The sequence below is a fragment of the Silene latifolia genome, chromosome 9 (genome assembly GCF_048544455.1).
Source record: "Silene latifolia isolate original U9 population chromosome 9, ASM4854445v1, whole genome shotgun sequence".
NCBI classification, from domain to species: domain Eukaryota; kingdom Viridiplantae; phylum Streptophyta; class Magnoliopsida; order Caryophyllales; family Caryophyllaceae; genus Silene; species Silene latifolia.
This window is the reverse complement of record NC_133534.1, coordinates 122537329-122563944: the sequence shown is the minus strand read 5'-3', so window position 1 is coordinate 122563944 and position 26616 is coordinate 122537329. Positions and strand designations below refer to the sequence as shown.

General features: G+C 37.4%; 1 protein-coding gene across 1 annotated transcript; it reads right to left on the bottom strand.

Annotated features, from left to right (window-relative positions):
- Positions 1-19102: 19102 nt before the first annotated feature.
- LOC141601538 (uncharacterized) lies at positions 19103-19948 on the bottom strand. The gene has a single exon (XM_074421832.1). It carries the CDS (start codon positions 19946-19948, stop codon positions 19103-19105), a length of 846 nt encoding a protein of 281 aa, XP_074277933.1.
- Positions 19949-26616: the final 6668 nt, after the last annotated feature.

Below are 26616 nucleotides of genomic sequence, written 5' to 3'. Positions count from 1 at the left end.
AGACACGGGTATTGCTTCGTCCTCGTCGCCATCGACTACTTTACCAAATGGGTAGAAGCACAGTCATATGCAGTCTTGACCGCCAAACAAGTGTCCAAGTTCATTCAAAACAACATCATCTGCAGATACGGGGTACCCCATGAAATCATCAGCGATCAAGGCTCTTACTTCCGGGCGGAAACTTAAGCTTTGCTGGACAAGTACAAGATCAAACGACATCGATCATCCCCCTACCGTCCCCAAACCAACGGAGCGGTGGAGGCAGCGAACAAAACTCTTGTCACCATTATCAAGAAAATGCAAGACAACTACCGCGATTGGCCGAGCAAACCCCATTCGCACTCTGGGGATACCGAACCTTCATTCGAACACCGACATGCACCACACCCTTCTACCTAGCATATGGTATGGAGGCGGTTCAACCGGTAGAGTTAGAGGTCCCATCTCTATGCATCCTATTGGAGAGTCAAATCCCTGAGGCGGAATGGACCCGTCGAAAGTACGAACAACTCACTCTCCTAGACGAACGACGACTCAACGCCTTGCACAACGTCCAGTTATACCAACGACGTATACAACGGGCATTCAACAAAAAAGGTTAAACCCATAAAAATCCGGGAGGGCGACTTGGTCCTCAAGTCAATTCTAGCACCATTACCCGTCGATCCGAGGGGAAAATTCAAACTCAACTGGGCCGGGCCATACCTGGTCAAGAAAATACTTTCGGGGGGCGCAGTGAGACTGAGTGACCTAGATGGGGAGGACTTTATAAACCCGACCAACCTAGACCAACTCAAGAAATACTACCCTTGAACCATAGCAACCAACGGCCTAGCCTAGTTTTACAACTAGCAACGACCTCAACCCTTTTCAAGTCAAGTTTCTTAAACGTGTTCTGATTTGAAATTGCATGTTTTATCGAGTCTAAGCTACGGCACCTTGCCCGTTTCAAATGTCCTTTGATCTGTCAAAGGCAACGTCCATTTGCACTAAAACAAAAAAACCCCTGAACTACGAGCATGGTTTGATTTCACCTCTTCAGGTAAATAAGTAGGTAGTCCCTCGTATGCCTGAGGGATACAACCACAAAACCCAATCAAATTCACAAAACATTTCGAACTAAGATCATGGTTTGATTTCACCTCTTCAAGTGAATACGTAGGCAGTCCTTTCTTACACAAGAAGGATACAACCATCCCCACAATAAAAAAAACATTACCCACATACAAAAAAACATCCCCATCAAAAAAGAGAAAGGGAAAACCATTCCTGTTCCCACAAAAATACAAAAATGAGCCTTTCTCCCTTTCCACAAAATACCACTTTTCCAAGTGCAAATGTTTAGGACGATTCAAATTGAATTGCCTTCACCAAATGGATGGAAGAAACAAGCGTTCACAAATTTCGACACGAGCAATCCTCTTATTTAATTAATAATGGGAGGGATTACGATTTCAACAACAAATAAAGCTCGATGAGTCTACAACTTGTCAAAGCTAAGGTGTCAGCTAACGCACCTCACATAATAAAACTAGCACAAAACACACAATAACTAGCTAGTACAACATAATAAAAACTCACAAAAATAATACAACATAATAATAAAGTGGGTAATGGAGATCTTCACTCTTGCATTCTACCCTTGCCTTTTCCCTCGGGCTACATCTTCCCCTTGTTCTTCTTGTTGGCCCGCCTAGCATGGGTTTCCTCTTCGGAACGGATCCTCAACGGTTCTAAGACGGCAACGGCCTCCGGTCTAGCACAAGACCCCATATTCGACCCAAGACGAGCCAATGCACGGCCCACCATATTCTTAGGGCCGGAACTCCTCCTCTTCGGTGGTCTCATCACATCGGGGGTAGCTCCATCAACATACTCCTCAAAGAAGGCACGGTTGGCCTTGCCAACCTCTCGATACTTCAAGTCGACAACCTCGTCCTTACGGAATTTGGATCTCTCTTCCAAGGACGGAGCTCGTGACCACTTGACATAAGCGGGAGTCACCCATGTCGTGGCAACGGGGTTTGGTACCTCCCAAAGTGGCCGAGTGGCCCACCACCTTTCAAAGAACTCCACAAGCTCGGAGTTTCGGAAAACGTTCTCTTGCACAAGAGTATCTTGAGCGGGCACCTTTTGCTGACGCCCCATTTGCCTCATGAGCCTTTCGGGATATATGAAGGAAACAACTTTCAAGCCCACCACCATCAAAGAACGAGGACTAGCACCCGAAACGGGCAACCCCGTGAAGGACTTCAAGTGCCACCACGGCACCCCCCAACGCATATGAGGACCACCCTCCTCCACCAATCTTGCGGCCCAATAGGCCTTGGTGGAAGCAAAACTATCCGGGTACATCTTCTTCCTCATAGTGAGGTGATGGAAAGAGTAAGAAGAAGGATTAACCGGAGGCTGTACATACCTTAGCCTCTCCAATAGCCACACTTGGAGGATCCTTGGGGATCCAAAAGAGGGAGCTTCTCCACAAGAACCTTCCTTGTCCAAGGCTTGGATAATCTCTCCAAGCACCAACCATGATGGATCTCTACCATGCTCCATTTGTTCAATCACATGGATAAGAGTCATGCTACCATGACATCTTGGCCCCTCCTTTTTCAAGACATCAACAAAGAGGTACACATGGACAAGGCAAAATGCAAGAGCCCTTCTCCTAGCCACCTCCGAGACATTAGCATCTAATCGGTTTGAAAAGATGTTGATAAGAGCCAACATATCCACACCGTGTGGAGCAAGAAGAAAGTTGATTTGGCTTGTTGATAAGCCCAACATGGAACGGAATTTCTCCTTGTAGCACAACCGAGTCGGGGGAAACACCGGAACACAACGCGGCCACCCACCAATGGCTCCAACTTCTTCGGCAAGAGGACAAAGCTCACCTTTCGGGAAGACGAAAACAAGATGTTTCGAATCCCAAAACCGAGCACATGTTTCAAGAAACGAAGGATGCACCTTGACTTGACGAAGCACCAACAATTGACCAACTCCCATGCTAACGAGTTGATGCTTTTCGGGAGGCGACAAATCTCGGCACCATTGTCGCAATGCGTTCTCAAAAGCATCCATGAAATATTTTTGTGGAAGAAGAAGAGGTTTTGTAGAGATGATTTTGTGTTTCGGATGATGAAACAATGAAGCGCAAACGTCCCTATTTTATACAAAATGATCAGCGCATTTTTCAGAAAAAGGGGAGAGCCTACTTCCATCGCCAGGCTGCTCGCGCCTCTTTGAGGCTTCTCCAGGATTCCCGCTGTTGACTTGTCTCTTTCAACATGTGTTTTCTCCTGACACCTCAAACCTCCCGCCAGGAAGCTCGCGCCTCTTCGGGATAATCCGGGACATTTTTTGTTTCCTCACACTCACATTTCCTTGTTTTCGCGTTTGACTAAATCCGACACGGTTTCAATGACGCAGCTTTAAACATACGAATGTTTCTTTCTTTTTTTAAGGGGGAAAGGGCTAGTCGCCCCGATCCGCGATGGATCGTTTCCATGTGAGTCGAAATTCCGAAAATTTTTCGCTTTTTCGCAATTTTCCATCAAAAAAATCAAAATCGAAGATTGATAACACGACATCAATTTTCCTCAAAAATTAAAGCACTCACAAATTCGAGTCTTGACCTCAAAAATCAAATATACTCGCAAAAGTCTTTTTCTAAAATTCTTTCCTGACGATTTGAGTTTGAATTTTTCGAGCCAATTTCAATAATTTCGATGCAATTTAATTCACGACACGAGTTAATTGTTCAAATTTTCAAATCAACTCCTTTTGAATTCCGAACGTGACGATTTGTCACGGAATTTTCAAAACTCAATTTTAACTTCAAGTCATCTTGGTTAATTTTGATTTTCAAACAAATGCTTTACGTTTTTTCAATCAAAATGCTTCTACGTGTTTGCATTTTCGCATATGTGCTATCTGTTGCCTATTTTCTACACTAACGATGCATGAACTAGTGCAAAGCAAATAGAGAATCAGCAGCCGACAGCGCTCCTCCGAAACACAACACAAAAAAGCCAAAAATCACAAAATAAACCACAGTCCAAAAACACATATATACAAACCGCCTTACGCAAAATACATCGACAACCGTCTATCATACAAACACTGGCCTAAAACAAACGTCTATCATACAGACACTGGCCTAAAACAAATGTCTATGATACAAACACTGGTCTAAGACAACGAACTGGGGGCTATCCGCCACCTACCGAACTAAGAACTGTGGAGTAATATCCGTATAATACCCTTTAAATATAGGACTATAACGTAAATTTTACATGCGATTATAGTCATAAAACATAAATACAATAGAGAAACGATAAGGAATAAGAATCAACCTCGGGTCCTTTGTAGTGCGGCGTAAAGAACAGAAATCAACAGAGATTTCCTCCTAATTGTTGCACCCAAGACCGTCTGAGTCTATGCCCTTGTGCTAGAAATGCTCTCTAATTGACTTGCAATATCGAGAGTGCTATTGTGAGTTTTGTCGATGTGAGATCTAGGAATTTCAGAGAAAATGGCACTGAAACCCTAATAATTTTTCACTAATGATGATTAGGTTTTCAAGAAGGAGAAGGCTCTCCTTTTTGTTCTCCTAATTCGGCCAAAACCGAGAGCCCTCATGGGGAAGTGGGCTTCCACTTCCTCTTACTTTTAGCTCGAGGTCCAGTTCGCCAAATGCTAAAATGTATATGACGGGTTTGTATTATAAACTGTCATCGGTTATCGGTTATTAATACATCGACTAATAACACGGATTAGTTGAAGTATTAATACATGTCCGACAAAGACAATATTGTATAATTAATATTCAATATAGATTTAATTAAATATAAAACGCTTATATTCAATTTACGAATTAACTACTTAACTCGTCTTAGCCATTATTATTTAATCCGTATTAAATAACATATCTCAACATCACATTTTGACTTATTATTAGTCAAATATCTCGGACTAACTGGTTAGTCAATTTTTGGCATCTATATGACAGTATCTTCATACTGTCATATCTCTCAAACGTATCCTATAGGTGTGACTTTTAGGGACCAGTTTATCACCGCCATCTGTATGACAATAACGTCAAACTTATCTAGCAAGCCAACCGTTATTGATAAACGTGGATCAACTGATAATAATACCAAAGGTATGCCCTTTGATCCTTTTAGAGATTTATAAGTCCTTGCACTAACTGTTAAGGACACCAACCCCAACAAGCTCCCACTTGTCCGTACAAGTGTATGTGCAATGACGTTATCCGCACTAACTGGAGGACACAAGCTCCAACAAACTCCCACTTGTCCGTACAAGTGTATGTGCGATAACCGATTTCAGACTTCATGGCTTCAAGCCAGAAGGAGGAATTTGGACTAGAGATTGCGGCCTTGTAGGTGGCGGGCTCGTCACTTTCCATAAGCAACACATCGAGTGTTCCATCTTCCTCGATAAGTCCCACATATCGATCGGGATGGCGAATTACTCAACCCGTCCTTCTTAGTGGAGGAGGTACAACCGCGTTAGACGACGAAGGAACATCTTCTTGCGTCTCTATCTCGGTTTGTGGCTCTTGAACTTCGTCAAGTTCAAAATTTCTCCCACTCTGTCTCTTAGAAATAAAGTATCTTTCTAAGAAGACAGCCTCGCAAGACACAAACACTTTGTTATCTTGAGGTTTGTAGAAGTAGTATCCTCGAGAATTCGAGGGGTAACCTACAAAGGTGCATTTTTCGGATCTTGGGGCAAGCTTGTTGTCATTCTTGGTCTTGACGTAAGCATCACATCCCCAAATTTTCATGTAGGATAGATTAGGAACTATTCCTTTCTACATTTCAAATGGAGTTTTTCCGGTGGCCTTTGTGGGACTATTATTCAAAGATATAATTGCGGTTTGAATCGCAAATCCCCAAAACGAGTTTGGTAAATCGGTTTGACTCATCATTGATCGAACCATATCAAGTAGGGTTCGATTTCTCCTTTCGGCAACACCATTGAGTTGTGGTGTTTCGGGTGGAGAAAGTTGTGATATAATACCACAACCTTTCAAGTGTGAATCGAATTCAAGGCTAAGATATTCTCCACCACGATCGGAACGTAGTGCTTTTATCTTTTTGTCCAATTGGTTCTCTACTTTGTTTTGAAATTCCTTGAATTTCTCAAACGCTTCACTCTTATGTTTCATTAAATAGACATACCCATGTCTACTCAAATCATCGGTGAAGGTTATAAAGTAGTCATAATTACCACGAGCGGTGATACTCATTGGTCCACATACATCGGTGTGTATGAGTCCCAATAGCTCACTAGCTCGTGTCCCTTTACCACTAAAAGGATTACGAGTCATTTTGCCAAGTAGGCAATATTCGCATGTACCATATGATTGATAATCAAATGGTGTAATCACATGAGTTGAAATTAATCTTTTGATGCGATTCTCGTTTATGTGACCTAATCGACAATGCCAAATGAACGCTTCACTTGGGTCACTTGATTTGAGTTTCTTTGATTGAATGTTATAGATATCATTAAAGGGATTTGAGGTCTCTAAAATGTAAATGCCATTGATAGAGGAAGCTTGGCCTATAACCAAGTCGTTCCTAGAAATAGTACAACGATTGTTCTTAATGAAAACAAAAACCGTCCATGTCTAGCATGGCGATTGAAATAATGTTTTTAGAGAGTGTAGGCACATAAAAACAATTAAGCAAATACAACTCAAATCTATTAGGCAAAGCTAAAACATAAGTTCCTTTGGATTCGGCCGCTACCCGAGCTCCATTTCCAAGGCGTAGATCCACATCTCCCTTGCTAAGCCTCTCCACATCTCTTAAACCCTGTAAATGATTACAAAGGTGAGAACCACAATCGGTATCTAGTACCCATGTCGTAGTGGAAGTATAATTTATATCAATAACATAAATTTCTTTAGGAATTGTACCTTTTGGAGTGATGAGTCCTTCCCTTATAATTCGCAAATATACGGGACAATTCCTAAGCCAATGTCCCATGCCATAGCAATAATGGCACTCATCATTAACTTGCTTGAAGTTTTTGATTTTCTTTCCTTTCTTCTTGAACCTTTTGTCCTTTGAAGCAAGAACTTGATTGCTTGAGCTCCAACTAGCTTTGGCATCTTTATCTTCCAGAGACAAAGACCCTATAGATTGTATGAGGTAGTCTTCCTGAGACGGACTCACACGAGGTCTAGTAGTAGTAGGTGGTTTAGAAGAAGTGATGAAGTTAAGGTTTCCATCCGAACCTATCCCAAAATGAAGTTCTCTAGTTGTGTCGAAATCATTGTTGGAGCAAACGTCGTCAAAAACATTGTGGTAAGACTCAATAGTTATTGGTGCGGTAGCATTTGTTGGATTCATTGTAAAGAACTACAAATATGGAGGAAAAGGAAATATTAACATTTGTCTTTTTAAATCATACTTGTAAAGATTAACAAGATATGAACATTTAAATAGTGACCTCTACCCAACTATTATAAATGATTCCAAGACCCAAATTCATATCAACTTAGGCACGGGATAGCCGATGGAACCCTTATTAATATAACTCGGTGGATTAACTTTTAATCGATTCTACTTTTAGAACTCTTGGTCGATAAAATTACTCTAATATTTATCTATAGCCCGGAACACATGCGACTACGGTCACGAATACTTCCGTTGAGGTCAACCCAAATTTCGAATAAATGTGTCCATGATCCAAATTCACATTAATTTGGGCACGGGATGGCCGATGAAACCCTCATCAACACGAATTCGGTGGATAGACATTCATCACTCACTTCCCCTACGTAACAAGGTTTGTACCCCGGGATGGCCGAGTGCACTCCCTCGCGAAATAGGTTTTCATGGTTTCTACTATTTGGTAAGGCTATGTCTCAATTAATTATTTTAGCGAGAGGTCATGTCAATTTATTATCTATCACGTTTTAAGTGAACTAAAGCGGTGAACTACGATAATTTTAATTGACACGGTCGATAAACTCGATAAAATAAGGATGCATGTTTTAGTTATGCCGATTTAGCGATGCATGCGACATAAAATAAAATGCAAGCATAAAAATAAATAAATCCTAGTATGGCCTTTCCTAAAATAGAAAAACTATTTAACTATTACATATTCGGAAACCAACTCCATTGGTCCCTTGAACTTCGGTTGTGGCACGCATCTCGAGGTAACACCGTCTTTATGTATCGCCATTCTTGAAGAAATCCGTCTTTGGGAACTCCGGAATGAATAAAATTACATAATAAATTACATAATTTCCTATTATACATTTGTAACTAAAATAAAATAAATCTATTAAATTACAAAACGGTGATACGATATCACAATCAAATTACAACCGAATCGATATTCCCATACATTTCGGGAAATACCAATTAAAATCTAAGGCCATACTAAGTAAAATTACATAATTAAAAAATTACATAAATTAAAATTATGACAATCATAAAGAAAATGCAGCATTATAATATGTATGAACATGCTCAATTTTATGCTAAATCGCCTTTAATTAGCCAATATCGTATATTACTCGGTTTTTACGGATTTGCGTGATTTCAACATTTTATAATCACAAAAATTACATAAATTCATATTTATGCATAAGTTAATTACCCTAACCTCTTAGGACTCAAAATATAGTCTTCACTAATAATTTGACCATAATTAACTCATATTTATAAAATTGTTCATTAATGGACTAAAAATTACAAAAATAAGCTATAAACTTCAAATAAATCACAAAATTTCAAATAAATTCAAAATTTGAAATTTAAACTTATGAACATTCTGGAAAAATACCATGACACTCATAATGTTCAAAATCTTAGGTCAAAAATTTCGAAATTTTTCCGGAAAAACAATGTTGCGATTTATCGGTTTTTAATAAAATAATCATAAAAACATGAGAAAAATTTTATTCATCAACTTTTCAATTTTAGATCTGAAAAAGATAACAAAATGCAACATTAGACGTTTTTCCTTAGTCATAGATTATGTTTTATTAATTTTTCACTAATAATGTCAATATTTATGCTATTTTTCTTCAAAAATCCATAAATCATGCAAAAAGACTTTACTATAGCCCATTATTTTACACACATCTTGTAAAATTGCATGTGACAACATATTAAATTTCTATGACCAGATTCAAAATTTAACTCATATTAACCTATTTTTCACCTAAATCCGAATTTAATAATGAAAAATCCATTTTTCGAGCATAACAAGTCCAAAAATTATGAAAATTTACAGGTTATCTCAAAATAATATATGTGACAACATATCCAAAAATCACTGGAAAATTCGAAGTATAGCTAATTTTAGACCGAAAATGACATTTTTACTCATAAAATCATATTTAAATGCCATTATTGTATAATATGAACAATAAAAATCCGTAAATACAACCAAAATATCCTAAAACATTTTAGGACTAGAAATTTTAACACGCATGAATTAATTTCGTGATATATCATAATAACACAAATTTTACAAGTTTTATATGTTAATCTTTATAACTCGGAAAAACTTATAACCGATTTGCATGCAAACAACCATGGCTCTGATACCGATTGAAGGAAAAGTAGATCTATATACTTACATATTCATATATGTGTTACAAATTAATTTGTCATAAAATTAATGAAGGTCTTATGCATGCAAACATTAAAGCAAAATAAGGAAGAAACATTATTCTTACATTGTATTTTCGGTTCAAATGGGCACAAAAGAAATCTCCTTTTCTTTTGTTCTTGAGCTTTCCTTTTGGATGAACAAAAGATCCAAGTGCAGGATCTCTCCCAAGGAATAATACCCAAAGCTTACTCTTAATTAAAATTAATATTATAGGAACTAGTACAATATTAATCTTGTAGAAAATTGACCCAAAAATATTATAAACTCTTAATATTTTCGGTTATGGGAGAGAAGAAGAAGAGAGATTTTTGTCTCTCTAGAAATCTTATTTTTTGGATGAGTAAAAGAATGAATAATCACTAACTTCCTTCTTAGTGAATATTATGCAAAATAATAAGAAAAATCTCAAGGATTTTCTCTTCCCAAAACCGGTGGGAGTGGAGGAACAAAAGAGCCAATGCATGCCCTAGTTGTTCTTCACAATGAACCATAGGCATGCAAAGCTAGTTTAGTAGGTAATTATATTGTTTACCACTAATAAGAACAACTTAATATTTGCCTAATATTCCTCCAATTTTCGGCACATAGGATAATATGGGTTCCATATTATTTTTGTCAATTGTCAATATGTCACATGTCATATGTCACATAAATTTGTAATGTATTTTTAACATATTAAAAATCAACGTATTAATAAAAATACGTCATATACAATAATTGACTTAGTAATTCATAATTACTTGTACCAAAATATTTCACCAATTTATAAATCGAATTTATAATAATTCATTCAAATTTAATTGTTTCCTTAAACAATAATTTCATCTGAGCAATGATACAATTCGATTACTCAGACCGTATCTCATTTAATCACATTACAATGTGATACGTAAATTTTACTTCCAAAATCGTCCGTCAATTTTCAAGTAATTTAATTAACTCGTAACATTATACGATTAATTAAATGATCAATAAGAGTGTTGCCCTATAGGTATGACCTAGGGGGTCAACTGATCATCACCGTCGCACGACAGTAATGTCAAACTCTAGTCAGCCAATCATTACCGATATATGTTGACCGGTTGACAGTAAAAATACTTCCCAATTATATTCTTTAAAATGAGATTTAATAATGATATTTAAATCATGTGATCGCACTATTGTTGAAGACACATTTCCCAACACTAACTACATGAATCATGTGAGATATAATACAATGTAAAATATTTAAAATGCAATGCAACATTACAAGAGAGAGAGAGGTGGTATCACACAAATGGAGGTAGTGTGGCTAGCCATCTGATTCGTCATCATCATTGCGGCCTTCATGTCCGCTTGATCCTCCTTGGTCATAGCTTCCTCCTTGGCTATTGAATCCCCCACTTTGGTCGCCAAAGTTCCCTCCTTGGTTGTCATAGTTAGGGAACAAGAGGTGTGGTTGAGCCTAAGATGGATGAGGGCCTCTAGGGTTGATGTACCCTTGTTGAGCCATGTTGTAGTAGGAGGGGTATTGGGCCAAGTAGTTGTCAACCCTCCCATCTTGCACTCGGAGATCAAAATTTTGCATGAGCTTCATTAATTCACTCATGGATGGAGCTCTTGGATCTTGAGGAGTTAATGGTACATGTGGTGTGGGGTAAGGTGGAATTGGTACATAGGATGGTGGTGTGTCACCCCATTCCGGCAACTCACGAGGTTGGTGAGTTACTTCTTCCCTTGGTGGTGGGTTGTCAAGGATGTCAATGGGAAGGAGGTAGCTTTGCCTTGTTGAGTATTGGATCGAGCGGGGCTCGGTGGGTGGTATGTTCCAACCCATGAGAACAAGTGGTTCGCACTCCTTAGTGAAGCACTCTACACTTCCGACACCATTGTATCTACACCACCGGTGGTGGTAGAAGATAGTATGCTAATTAATTAAAGTTCTTCCCTCGAGCTTTTCATATCTTCCATCAAGGTTGAACCCGGGGCAAAGTTCATGTGCCAAAATTGTCACTAGGCCTCCCGTCACAAAGGTTTTGATTGGAGAATTCCCCATTGCAAAGTCATTAAATCTTGTGATCATCTCAAGGGGGTGTAAAAGTTGTTAGGCCGCGTCCCTTGCACATTCAAGTAAGACTCTAAGAAGGTCAAGTCAAGAAGGGTGCATTTGTCTTGCTCTAGCCTTCCATTTATAGTTTCGGCGATAAACCGCTCACTAATACTTATCACCGGATGTTGGATTGAAAAAGTATAACATTGTTTGTAAGAACTAAATTCTCTCCCGGAAATAGTCCAAAGGTGGTTAACAATGAAGTTAGAGGGCTTGTCGGTGTTACTCTTTGGTACCTGAAGACCAAAGATTCTTGCAAAGTGGTCTAAGGTGATTCTACGATCTGTATTGCAATGACGGAATTCCATACCTACATTCTTTTGTCAAGTGGTGACAACACGGAGGCTATATAAGAACTCTAGTGTGAGGCTCAAGTAAGTGTCCTCATGGGCATAGAACAACTTCTCAAGACCTAAACCATTGAAGAATACTTCTGTTTGGTGCCTTATACCAAGTGTTTCTAACACCTCAAGATCAATGAATTGAGTGGGTTCATAGGCCATACCTAGCAATTGCTCAAATCGTTGACGGTGTTCATTCTTGACAAAATAACCCTCCGGGAAATGCTCAAGTTGTTCAAACTCCGGTATCATCTCGTTTTCGTGGCCTCTTGCCTCCCGTGAGGCGGTTGAAGTAGCACCCTTTCGGCGCTTCGGTGCGGCCTCGGTGGCTTTCTTTCTCTTGCTCCTTAGAAACATTCTTGCTTGATGTGATTGGTAGGGATTTTGATTCAAAATCCTTGGATTTGTTGAATGTGATGGGGTTTTGGCGATGGAAAATGTAAGGAGGATGATGAGATGAGGTGGTGATATTGATAAGATAAGGGAATAGCAAGGGGGGGGGGGTTTATATCAAAGAAAGGTGCTGGGACGAGCGGTCAGGGGCTGGGTTCGGGCGTCCTATGAAGAAGCCCTGCAATATTCAGTTCTTACCTGGGCATCTTGGAGTCGATCCGAGCGACTCGTGGAACGGGTCGGGCATCCTGATGAAAAACCGCACAGATTCCCACTCCAGTAAACTTCATGCTTTAGAGGTGGAGCTCAGGTCGAGCGACCTGCTGTTTGTCTGGGCGACTCAAGAGTTGAGTCGGCCGCTTTGGACATATCTTAAGCAGATTTCAGTTCCAGCAAGCGTTTCTCTATTTCTTCCAGGTACGGGCCGAGTGGCTTGCTCCTGGGATGGGCGTCCTGGCCTGTAATCGTGGATTTTGAAGGCTTTAAGTCAAGACATTCCCTTGCACCCTATTGTGATTCCTCCTTATCTTTCCTTTTCCTGAAAATAACTCAAAGAGTAGATAAGAACTCTCACTCACATCTCTCAAGTAGGGGCTAAAAGAAATATGTACAATGCAACAATTATGGTACAATGTAAAGATCGGAGAGGATATATTACAAGCGGTGGTTTGAGATAGAACTCCACCAAACTAGGTTGAAATGACGAATTTCATTGACCATAGAGCTCAATGCTCTCAAAAGTTGGCCAAATGCTTGCGAATGGTCCTCAAGTAAGCATGAGTAAGTTTTGAACCATTTCATAATAGAGTAGGGCCAATCCATAAGTGATCTCCCTTTGAACTCTTTCCCCTTCTCTTTTGCTTTGTCATGATGGCCTTCTCGGCTCTTGCAACTGGCAAACTTGAGATTTATGCTATGGGGGCTTTTTCGGCTGCTCCTATTTCTTCCAAAGTTGATGACATAAGTGCTTGGGCTAATCAATCCTTCAAGGATAGAAGGTGAACTTTCATGGCATTGATGAGGGGTTATCTCGGGAGTTGGGATAATGGGTGACAAGTTTCCACATGTAGGGCCCATTCTTAGCTTTGTGTTTGAGCTTCTCCACTAAGTAATTTTTGTATGACGATTTGACTTTCATGAAAAGGTCCATAATGTCATCTCCAACTATCATGAGCTCCATAGTGGGTGTAAGAAGGTCCTCATGTTTAATAAGGAAAAGGTATTCTTCCTCTTCATCGAAAAAATCTTCAAACTTCTCAAGGACGGGTTCCTCAATTCAAGCAAGCTAATCCCATGACTCCATTCATCTTTTGAGTTCATCTTTTCCTCATCATCTTTTTCCATAAATGTGTCATCATTTCTTTTTCCATATGAATCATAAATAGGGGCTTTACTTCTCCTCAATAATTCTTCCTCCACCATCACAATGTTCACATCAAAACTCACACCCTCATACTCACAAAGGCTAAGAGCATTTGTCTTGCTCAACCTCAAGTCTTCTTCATAAAATACCACACTTTCATACTTACAAGAGCTCAAGGAGATTGGCTCTTCCCACTTCACATCTTCTTCATTAAAGGTCATTACTTCAAATTCACATTCATGGTCAATGCTCAAGGATTGGTGGGGAGTGTTTGGTTGGGTTGTTGCTCGGGTTGCCTTCATTTGGGTAATTCGAATTGCCATCTCCTTACCATAGGTAGCAATCCTTTGAAGAACATTGTGTCTTTTGGCTCTCTTCTAGCATTTGTGTGAAGAAATTTTGTTGGTCTCCCATCATATGGAGAACCACATCTTGAATGTCAAAGTTGGGCTCATCTTTGTGTTGTGGGTGAGTGTGAAAGTGGTCATATTGTGGCATTTGGAATTGGTTGTAAAGTGAGTTTTGGGTGGGTGGTTATTGTAGATATTGGATGTGGGGATTTTGGTGGGAAAATTTGGGGTAGTAGTTAGGATATTCATTATATGAGTTGTAAGGTAGGTTTGTGTTTACTTGCTCCTCAAACTCCCCATACCCATTGTAGTCGTACTCAAAAGATCTACTACATACTCCATGTACCAAGTCTTGGGTCATCATAGCTAAGATAAGGAAACAACTACAACCAAGGAAACTACACAAAAACAGTAAGAACGCCTTGAGGAACAAGTTCCTCAAGGTTAAAGCACAACTAAAAATAGACAAACAAGTAAGAACTTAATCACAAAACACCGTCCCCGGCAACGACGCCATTTTGATGAGCGTGTCGTTGTACGCTCTCAAACACATTTATAATCTCAACAAACAACTAGTTAGGTGTTAAGTCGAGGTCGATCGACGGGATGATGTGCTTTGGCTTCTAAGTCTATCTATCTCAATTCATGCTAGTGTCATTATTGATTTGGGGGTTTGAAGTTGTTGAGTCTAAACTAATGAAAGCAATAAAGTAAAACAAGTAATAAATTAAGAGATGTAAACAACTGATTAAAGGTACTAGGGTGTTATGGGTTTATAGGGGAATCATGGTGAAAATAAAATAAACATGTTTACATAGATGCAAGCAATTATTGTTGTAGTGGAGTCGAGTTAGTTTATGTCTTACAATCCCTAGGAAGATTTGGGTCTCGGAGCCGAGTCGGTCAAGACTGTACAACACCTACAAGTCGACTTACTTTCCTCCTAGTCACTTCTATGCATGGTCTAACAAGACTCGAGTTAGTTTATATCTTACAAGTCTTGTTGAATAGATAAGAGATGCATAAATGCAAGGTTTCATAGTCTAGCATTTTATCAAACATAACATGTGCATAGGTTAACACTACAACAAGCAAGCAATCTCATGGAAACTTATCAGATTAAGTATGGATCTACCGCCATGTTATAGTTCCCCTTAATCTCCCATTAACCCTAGCTAAGAGACTACTCACTCATGATCATGGAAAACATGGTAACAAGGGTGTCAATCATATTAACAAGTCTAAACATGATGAATGAGTAAGACAATAAAAAATAAAGGATAAAGAGTAAAGAAATTGTACCAATATTAAGATGAACAAATTGAAAGCAAAGAATAATAGAAGAGAACTTGATTAATTGTTGAAGAGTTGTCAATTCTCCAATAATAACCCACAGTCTTCAATTACAAAATAAGAAATCTTGTACAATAATTAAGGAATGATTAAAGTGCAATTTTGTGGAATGATTGAGATTAATCTATTCTAATCTACTCCTAATCTAATCATAGAGAGCTTAATCTAAACTAAGGAAGCCTCCCCCTTCCTCTAAATACAAGAGAGGTATATATAGTAGTACAAGGATTAGGTTAACTAAGGGCTTAAATGACAAATAGACCCCTTAAAAGAAGATTAGAGCCTTGCAAGTCTCAAGAGGAGCCCCACGTCTGGTGCAGAGAGAGACGCTCGTCCTATGGTCGGGCCGCTCGGATTGGCTGCTGGGTCGCCCGTATTGTGCTTGAGTCACTCAGTTTGGCTTCTGAGTCGCCCGGATTGTGAGCCATCATATTTTTTTCCTTCTTTGACTGCCTCAAGACCTGTGGGGATCGTTGAGGTGTCGTGGGGATCTTCATCATTACCCCCTTCTTCGCTTTATTAACTTAGGCCTTTAATGCTAGTCTCCACTTTGTTGCTTGAATTAGAGAATGTGTCCTCGACAATAGTGCGATCATATTAATAAAACTCATGATAAGAATACGTAAAGGGATGATTCATTTTTATACGTCAACTGATCAACATTAATCGGTAATGATTGGCGGACTAGAGTTTGACATTACTGTCATTTGACGGTGGTGATCAGTTGATCCCTTAAGGTCACACCTAAAGGACAATTCCCTTAATAGATAAATTAATTAATTGTATATTGATACAGATTAATTAATTTCTTAAAAATTGAACAATTCACGTATGTGATTAAGAATATGAATCTTATTGTAATTCGATTAAATGAGATTCATTTTAGTAATTAAGATGTTATATTACTAACATGTGGTTTTATGAATCAATTAAATTAAGAATGAACGGTTAATTATAATTGCAATATGTTGTAGATTATATTAACATGAACCATTTTATTTACTTGTAATTGTGAATTACTAGTCAATTGTTGTATATAATTAAATTAATATATGTAATGATATTTAATTGTTAAATATGCTTTAATATTATTAATAACATGTTACATATCACATGTCACACATTATATGACAAACTAACAAATTGATAAAAATAAAATGGACTCCATTTTAACCAAAGGGCACCGGTTTTATGGGGTGGTTTAGGTGGAATCGTTAAATTATTTTATTAGTGGTAAACACAATGATTACCTTCTAAACCTAAACTACGCCCTAGTATTTTTGAGAAGAACAATTGAAAAAGTATTTTTTGCACGCATTGGCTCCCTTGTTACTCTCCCTCCACCGGTTTCCACTCCCCCATCAATAATAAGAATTGTTCTTATTCATTCATTCATTCTTACATTTTTTGACTTACTTCTTACTCTTCATATTTTCTCTAAAAATAAAGTTTGAGAAATAATTGTTATAAAATATAATTTATAAATTACTAGAAGTAGTAATACAAAATAATATTAGATTATATTTAAGGTTAACTACTAATATAATCTAGTCAATTAATTAGTAGTTTAAAGGGATAGTCTTGGTGCAATTGATAGGAGGTTCTCATACTTTTGAGACAAAGGGGATCATCCATTTACTTTGATCTCAAGAACAAGTTAAGAAAGGTGTTCTTACTTGTGACCTTAAAACCGTTTTCGTCATTGACACTTATCCAAAATTTACATAGCTTATCATTAGTGTTTAGAGCTTTATGCATGTAAATCCAGGTAAGGAATCTATGTTTAGGGATTGTATATTTATTCCAGACGAAATGATGCCACTGAACTCTCTCCCCTTTATCCCTGATGGTATCATACCCTTTAGCAATAGTATATTCTCTTCCCTGATATATGGCCCAGATGTGATTTTGGTAGGATTCTTGATAAATAGACTTGACATAGCATATCTTCCTCCATGACCAACTCGAGTTATTTGTAGGAGCATATTCAAGCCAGTTTTCCCCTTTTATGTACACGTCATTAACCCATTTGACCCATAATAGGTCAGGTTTGGATGCCAACCACCAGACCAATTTCCCCACAGCAGCCTTATTCCACTGAATAGCATAATTCAGACCAAGGCCACCTTCATTCTTAGGCCTACAAATTTTTCCCCAAGAGATAAGAGGAGATCTCATATAGTCAACCCCTCCATCCCATAGGAAGTTCCTACAAATGTCCTCAATTCTTTTGAACACTCCTGCAGGCAGAATGAAGATACTAGCCCAATAATCATGCAATGTCTTGAGAACTGACTGAACTAGGACCAATCTACCTGCATATGAGAGATTTCTAGCCCCCAAATTTCTGATTCCTTGAACTATTTTATCAATGAGAGGCTTACAATCCTTTGCATTAAGTCTAGTGGTTTTAATAGGAACACCCAGATATTTGAAAGGTAATGCCCCTTCTACCATCCCTAAAATTCTCAAAATGTCCTGTTTCAAATTCTCATTAACCCCATTGAAGTAGGTATTGGATTTGCCCTTGCTCATATGAAGTCCTGAGGTTTTAGAGAGTGTTGCAAAGGATCTTAGGATTGTCATCGTAGAGATATCATCTCCCTTACAAAACATCAATAGATCAACTGCAAATATAAGATGAGTGAGCTTCATCTGCTTCCACAAAGGGTGATATTTAAACTCATTAGCACCAGTAGAATACGTTAGAATCCTAGACAGGTACTCCATGCACACAGTGAATAGAAGGGGAGATAGAGGATCTCCCTGCCTCACCCCCTTTCACCCTTAAAAAAGCCAAAGACATTGCCATTAAGGTTGAGTGAATAACTTGCTGTTATTACACATTGCATGATCCATTCTTTGAATTGCTTTGGAAATTTTAAGGCACTGAGCATTTGATATAAGAAGTCCCATTCCACTATGGCATAGGCCTTTTGTATATCCATTTTAAAGAGACACCTTGGTGAGACAGCCTTCCTTTCATATAGCCTAATAATGTCTTGGCAAATGAGGATGTTTTCCATAATGCCCCTCCCTTGAATGAAACCCCCTTGATTCTGAGAAATCAGGTCTGGTAAGATTCTTGCTAACCTTCTACATAAGATTTTGGAGATGCATTTATAAATGACATTGCAGCAGGCTATAGGTCTATATTGAAGGACACTAGTGGGTCTATCTATTTTAGGAATAAGAGTGACCAGAGTAGCATTGATCATCGTAAGGATTAGGCCTGACTCAAAAAAATCCAAGATAGCTGCAGTAACATCATCACCCACTATATTCCAACTATCCTTAAAAAACTTTCTTGAAAACCCATCTGGACCAGGGGCCTTGTCATCAGAAATCTGAAAAATCACCTCTTTGACCTCTTCTTTAGTGACTGTAGCCATAAGACTGTTCTATGAAAATCAGTCCACACCTTTCCTTGCCTCACAATAGACTTCTTGACCTTGGAAGTAGGAGCTTTGGAACCTAGCAACATGGTGTAGTAGCTCAAGAATGCATTCTGGATGCCCTCTTGATCATTGTAAGTTCTGTTCTATTGATCATTGATTTGGCAGATAAAATTTTTGTTCCTTCTTGCCCTCAATACTCCATGAAAATATGCTGAGTTAGAATCACCATCCTTTAACCAATGAGCCTTGGCCTTCTGTTTAAGGTAATCCATTTTAGCAGAATACAGAACATTGAAAGTTTGATTGGCTTCAGATTCCTGCTGAATAAGATCTTTGTCCCCTGGATTAGCCATAATTTGTTCTTGCAACTTCTTCAATCTGAGTTGAGCTATGTCAGCCTTATTCTCAATGTCAGAGAAATGAGCTTTGTTCAATTTTTTCAGATCAGGTTTTAAAAGTTTCAACTTCTTAACTACCTTGTACATTTTAGTGCCAGAGAATTCATTTTGCCAGACCTGAGAAACACAATCCTGAAAACCATCAGCTACACTCCACATATTAAAATATTTGAACGGCCTATGCTGATTTCCCCCAAGAGGACTTTTACTCACTAAGCATGGGTTATGGTCAAACTGACCTTCAGGTAAAAAATTAGCAATATAATCAGAGAACTTGTCCATCCAGACTTGATTCACCAACCATCTATTCAACCTACTATACACTCTTGTTTCTGGAGGCTGCTTGTTATTCCATGTGCAAAAGGCTCCAGTGGCAACAATGTCCATGACTCCACACTCTTGTATACAATCATGAAACGGATCAGTCTCAGCCTCTGTTACCCTGCCTCCCAATCTTTCATTATCTTGAAGCACACAATTGAAATCCCCCCATATGGCCCAAGGAGCATTAACCTGCTTAGCAATATTCCTGAGATTCAACCAAAGGGATTCTCTATCCCCAACTCCATTGAAAGCATATATGATTGTCATAAAAAATTGCATATGATTTATTTTATTAGTCACATACACATGAATAAATTGGGCATCATATTGAATGAAGTTAATATCAAACACATGAGGTTTCTATAGAACCCAGACTCGACCTCCTTGATGGTGGGCATTATTAGTGGACACACTCTTGTCTGAGAAGATCTTATTAACTGTATTATTGAGATTCCTTGTCTTGATTTTAGTTTCTAATAAACCAAACAATCCAATGTTATTAGCATGAAGAAAATTATTTACAAATCTCTGCTTCAATTCCTTATTCATCCCTCTCACGTTCCAAAAACCAAAATTCATTGAGAGCTGTCAGGGGGATCATTACCATTCAGACCAATCCCTTTCTTGTGCTGGCCAGATTCCTGCAACTCCTCCATTTGATGAGGAGAGGGAGAAAACTTCTTGTCATTCCCTTGCCTAGGTTGTCTTATAGGGGAGATAGTCCCACTGGAAGTAGACTGGATCCTAGTATTGGGACTACTTGTGTTCATCATTTCTGAATTTTTATCTTTTTGAACAGGAGACACAATAGGTTCAGGCCTCTACTGGACAACTACATCCTTCTTGATTGGTCTCCACACTTTCTGGACATGAGACACAGTTTTAACAGGTATGGCTGTTTTGGAAGCTTGCTTTCCTTTTCTACATTACTCCTTTTCATGCCCAAGTTGCTTTCACTTAGTACAAAGGCTAGGTTTCCATTCATAGAATATGTCAATAATCACAACTTGCTTTTTCTCATCCAGAAACTTGATGGCTTTTGGAAAGTTTTGCCCTAGTTTGAGTTCAACCATAACTCGAGCAAACCCTAACCTTGTTTTCAATTCAATAGCCTCATCACTTTTAATATAATGACCAACTAGATTAGCTATTTTAGAAAGACTCTTACCCCAAAATTTTAAAGGTAAGTTTTGCATTCTAATCCAGTCTGGGAGTGATTTAACATCCTCCTTGGTGAGTTCTATATCTGCCTGCCATGGCTTGATTATTAATGGTTTGTTATCAAATAAGAAATAGCCACTCCCAAGAACCGCTTGTTTCATTTCTTCAGTTTGGAATCTTGCAAGAAAGACACCATTAGGTAAGAAAGAAATTTTGTCAATGACATACTTGTTCCAAATTCTTTTCAGGAAGCCTTCCAATACTTGCCATGGAGGATTTGCTCCAACCACAAAGCCAACCACTGCCTGCTGCCAATAGTCAATCTCAGGCTACACATCTTCATCAGTTAATTGCAACAAGTCAGATTCATCATCAATCATCTGAACGATTTTCCTGCCATGGATTTGATACCAAGTCTCATCCCGGGATCTCTCCTCTTCAGATTCAGAATCTTCAACATAGTCCTTTACTGTAACCTCATTGAAATCAAGGGTAGGAATACCTGTTACCTCATGTATACTCTTATGTTTAAGGCCTTCATCAACATCAGGTTTTCCTAGTAATTTTGATTTCTCAGAGATAATAACATTTGAGGCTGATGATTTAGAATTAGATGGATTATTGATCTTAGTCACTGATTTCCTTGTCATCTTGTCTAGAAATCTGTGCCCTAGAGATGGCGGCTGGTCTCTCTCTCTCTCTCTCTAGGAAACATAATAAGTTCCTTCGTCTTCTGTTTATTTCATTTGTTTTTCCTTCCCAAATTCTACTATTCTCACTTTTCTATTTTATTATGTTATGCATGCATAAGATCAACATCTATTTTAATGAGTATTTTAGATCTAAAATTAAAGAAGTTTAATTATAGGGTTATAGAATCCTCACAAGTGGTATCAGAGCGCTTAGGTTGTTGCATGCATAATCGGCTTAGTTTTTCCGACTAAATTAAAACTAGAAATTTGTGATATATGATTAAGCCACGAAATTATTTTGGATGTTAAGTATTCTAGTCCTAAAATATATTTAGGTCATTTTGATGAATTAAGGTAATTTTTGGCTCATTTTAATGATTTTTAGTAATTTTATTACATTTTAATGTATAAAATGGTAATTAAAATGCTAAAAATGGTTAGACTTAGTTTCTAACCTTGAAATTATTATATGACCTTACATGCATATTTTACTAATTGTATGTAAACTTTCGTATAAATTTGATTTATTTTGCATGATTTATAATTTTTATGAGATAAAAATGACATAAATGGAGATAAAATGGTTAAAATTAGTTAAACTTCGAAACATGCCATGAAATTTTAATGTGTTATCACATGCACATTTTACTCACTTGTTGTAAAATTTTAGATGAACTTGATTTATTTTGCATAATTTATGAATTTTTAGTGTAAAAATGACATAAATAGTTACTATTTTAGCATAAATAGCTAAAACAAATTAAACAACATGAGAAAATTATTTTAGGTTGCATTTTTATCCCACAAATCAGATCTAAAGTTGGAACATTGATTGGATTAATCTTCATATGCTTTAGATATTTTATTAAATAAAACCGATAAATTGCAACTATTTTGTTTTCCTCGAAATAAATTCGAAAATTTTAACCTTGATTTTTGACATTATGAGTGTCATGGAATTTTTCCAGAATGTTCAAAAATTTAAAATTCAAATTTTAAAATTATTGTAATTTAATTTGGATTTATTCATAAAAGGTTATGATATTAAGGTCAAAAATGAGCATAAATGTTATAACAAGTTGAATAATTGTCAAAAATTGAGTAATAATTAATTTTTTAATCCTAAAAGGTTAGGATAATTAACTTGGAGTAAAATTAGATTTTAGTATTATTTTGTGTAATTTTAATAAGTTAAAATTGCAAATATCCATAAAACAGGTTTATATTTACGATATAAGTGTAAATAGGGCGATTTGGCACATAACTTGGCATGTTAGATACATTTAATAATGCTGTATTTTTCATTGATGAATTTCATATTTCTTTTATATAATTTTCAATTATGTAATTTTATCTTAGTATAGCGTTAGTTTTAATCGATATTACCCGTAATGTAAGGGAATATTGATTCGGTTGTAATTTAATGTGATCTTGTATCACTTTTATTTTATTTTATAAGATTTTATTTTAAAAATGTATAATAGGAAGTACAATGTACTTTTTTATTATTTAATTATTTGTAATTCCGGAGTTCCCTAAAGACGATACCATTCGGAAAGGAGTTCCGATCGAGACAGTGTCTATCATTGGGAGGCGTGTCACGTGAAGATTCAAGGGACCAAAGGAGTTGGTTTCCGAATTTGTAATAGAATATAAGAATTTCTATTTTAGGAAAGGCCATACTAGGACATTCTTTTTCCTTTATTTGCTTGCTTTATATGTTTAGATGCATTGCCAAATCGCCATAACTTCACATGCATATTTTATCGTCTTATCGACTATTGTCAATTATAATTATCGAGCATTCATCGACTTAGTTCACTTAAAGATGATAGATAATAAATCGACAAGACCTCACACATATTTAAACTTGAGATTAGCCTTACCAAATAGTAGGACTCATGAATCCCTTTGACATTTGGGGTAGATTCGGTTCCCCGGGGTGCTTTCATTTATCATTGGGTAAGTGGGGTAATAAGACGTTATTACACGCAAAATTTGGTTGGACTCAACGGGATATAAAGACTAGTCTTATGTTCCGGGGCTAGAGATGGAATTTATTAAATACATCGACCGAGAATTCTATAGTAGAATCAATTAAAGAGTTAATTCACCAAATTTATGCAACTATGGGTTATATCGGTTTCACGTGCCCATGTTTGTGCAAAGATGGATCTCGGAATCATTTATATAATTTAGGTGTGAGGTCATTATATAAATGCATAATTTTAAAACCTTGTTAAAAATGTTTACAAGTAAAATGATAAATGTTAATTGTTTCCTTCAATTCCTTTTTGTAGTCGATTTGATTATTTGCAATGGCAACTCCTATTTCATCCGCTTCCACAAGTGGAACCGCTCCACCTCTCACCAATGCTTCTTGGCTCTGATCCTTTATGGATCGATGTAAACTTGATAAGAATGGGAATAACTTTGCCGATTGGGATGCGCAACACCGCTTGGCTGCGGAAGGTGACGACAAGCTTCGTCACCTTACCGAAGCCGCTCCCGCTATACCTACTACTTGGTCCACCGCCGTGGTTAGGGAGGCCTATGAGGCTTACCTAAAGGAATCGGCCGCGATCAAGAATGTCTTGATCTTCTCTATGGAAGCCGATCTCCAAAGGAGTGCTATTAAGATAGGCACCGCCTATGAGATCTACTTTAAACTTGTGACCATGTTTTCACAAGCTCCTAGGATCATCTAATATGAGGCGGCCTCCGCATTCTTTGAGCTCAACATCAAAGAGGGCCAAAAGGTTAGACCTCATGTGCTCAAATTGATTGAGCATGTTGAGACGTTCAAAATATAAGGGGTTGAAATTCCTGAACAACTCGTTATTGATCGAGTTCTCCATTCCTTGAATCGCATCAAAGCATATGTTCAGTTTAGGATAAACTACAATATGCAAAACATGGAAACCTCTCTCCATGAATTGCATAACTTGCTTGTACAAGCTGAGAGAGACATGGATCTCAATGTGAGTACGACGAAGGATGTGCTCAATATTTATAATAAGAGCAAAGGAAAATTCAAGAAAAGCGCTAGAATGGGTAAGAAACCCACTCCCAACAAAAGCAAAGGGAAAGCTATTGGGAATAGCTCTCCCAAGCCCAAAAAGGGTGCTTCTTCCGAGAATAAGTGCCACTATTGTTGTGGTACGGGCCATTGGAAACGTAATTGCCCGAAATATCTAGGAGATGTCAAAGTTGGACGTGTGACTCCAGTAGGTAATAAATTCTCTAATCTATTGTGTTATTGATATAAATCCCAACTTTGGTATTTAGATACAAGTTGTGATTCTCACCCCCTTTAAATGTAATTAGGGCATGTGAGCAAAGACAAAGGCAAGGAGAAGCAAGCTTGAGGAAGATATTAAATAAGGGATGCTAGGGTAGCCGCCCATGGTAGAAGACCTATGGATGCTTGGCTTTTATTTTGTATTGTCTTCTTAGTATTATTGTATTTTGACTTGTTTTAGAACTCTTTTTGATTTCCGTGTTGGACATGGAAATTCTTTTTATTTCCATTTTGCAAACAATGGTTGTATGAATTTTAATGACTTGGCTTTTAACCCAAGTCATTCGGTTTATGGAATTTTTCTATGTTCTAAAAACTTGTCATTATACACCTTTTACATCAACAACATAAATTGATTTGACTTAAATTGATCATAAAAGAATTACAACGATTGTATCATTGTAATGAGTTCATAAGCCATGAATTTGATTCCCTCTTATGGTTTTATGACTAAATATCACATCTTATTTGACATAAGGAAGAACGATTGTAAAGTCAAATAGATTTATTTGAACTCAAGGTAGGGAATTTAATAAACCAATTGAAAACACCACTTATAGTAAAGACTAGTAACCACTTATAAGACTCCATACGAGTTATAGGAGGTCTTAAGACCCTAAAACTGTATAAGACATGGATATGAATCCAATCCTTTATTTTATAAAGGCTAATCTATCTTACTACTAGATTACAATGTCTTTACAAAAGGGTCATCTATTAAGGTTCGTTGCTTATAGAGCTATCTTTCAAGAAAAATATATATTTACTTCCCTCACAAAGTTTAAGTATCAGATGGTTTGTAGCTTATAGAGCTATCTTTCAAGAAAAATAGATGTAATTTTCAAAAAAGATAGAGTGGGAGAAAATTAGCAACAAACTCGAGACTAGTGAGGAGACCAAAAGAAAGCTTCTTAGGTCAAACTCGAGACTAGTGAGGAGACCAAAAGAAAGCTTCTTAGTTCAGACACGAGACTAGTGAGGAGACCAAAAGAAAGCTTCTTAGGTCAAACTCGAGACTAGTGAGGAGACCAAAACAAAGTGTTCTTCAATAATGATTATGAAGTGGCTGTATCAAGAAATTTCAATTCGATTTTAAAAAAGAGCCTAATGAACAAATGAGAAGTCTATGCATAAGAGTTGCATGGATAGACACTAAAGTTGTCAAGAAAGCTGAGTTAAAATGTAACCAAGCTAAGATACATATCATCATTGCTACACCTGATAGTGTGTATAAGCAAGTTAAGAAAAATTTCTAAATAGGTATTTATAAAATAGTGTATGTGTGACATAAGCACAAGGTTTTAATTAAAGCTAAAAAATTGCAATGATAATTTCAATTATGTGATAAGAAAATGGTTTTACTCAAGTTGTCGAGAGGCCATAAGTATACATGGATTTAAGTGGGAGACGATATTGTCATGTTTAGACATGGAGATCAGTGGGAGAAATTGTCTGATACCGTCGTTTTGTATCAAAATTAAATTTATAATCCAAACTAAAACTATAGATAGTGATAGTAAGGGTCGAACCACAAGGAGGTAGGGAGTTATAGTTGTCTTAATTTTAGTCTAGAAAATTTGGGGGGGTTTGATTGGTTGATTGTTAACTAATTACTGAAAATTAAATGAAGTTTAAAATAGACAATAAAAAGTAGCTAGGAATTTCGGTTCACCATGGCTTAAGGGTCAGTCTAGTAAAGTCAAGGTCTGTCCAATACCGTCTCAGGATGTCAAATAGGTCGTCTAAGTCCCTATTCAAATTAAGCCTCTCGGTCTCTTTTC

What these genes read in the sequence shown, in the direction of transcription:
- LOC141601538 (XM_074421832.1), bottom strand. Translation starts at nt 19,948, where the DNA reads ATGACAATCATATATGCTTTCAATGGAGTTGGGGATAGAGAATCCCTT.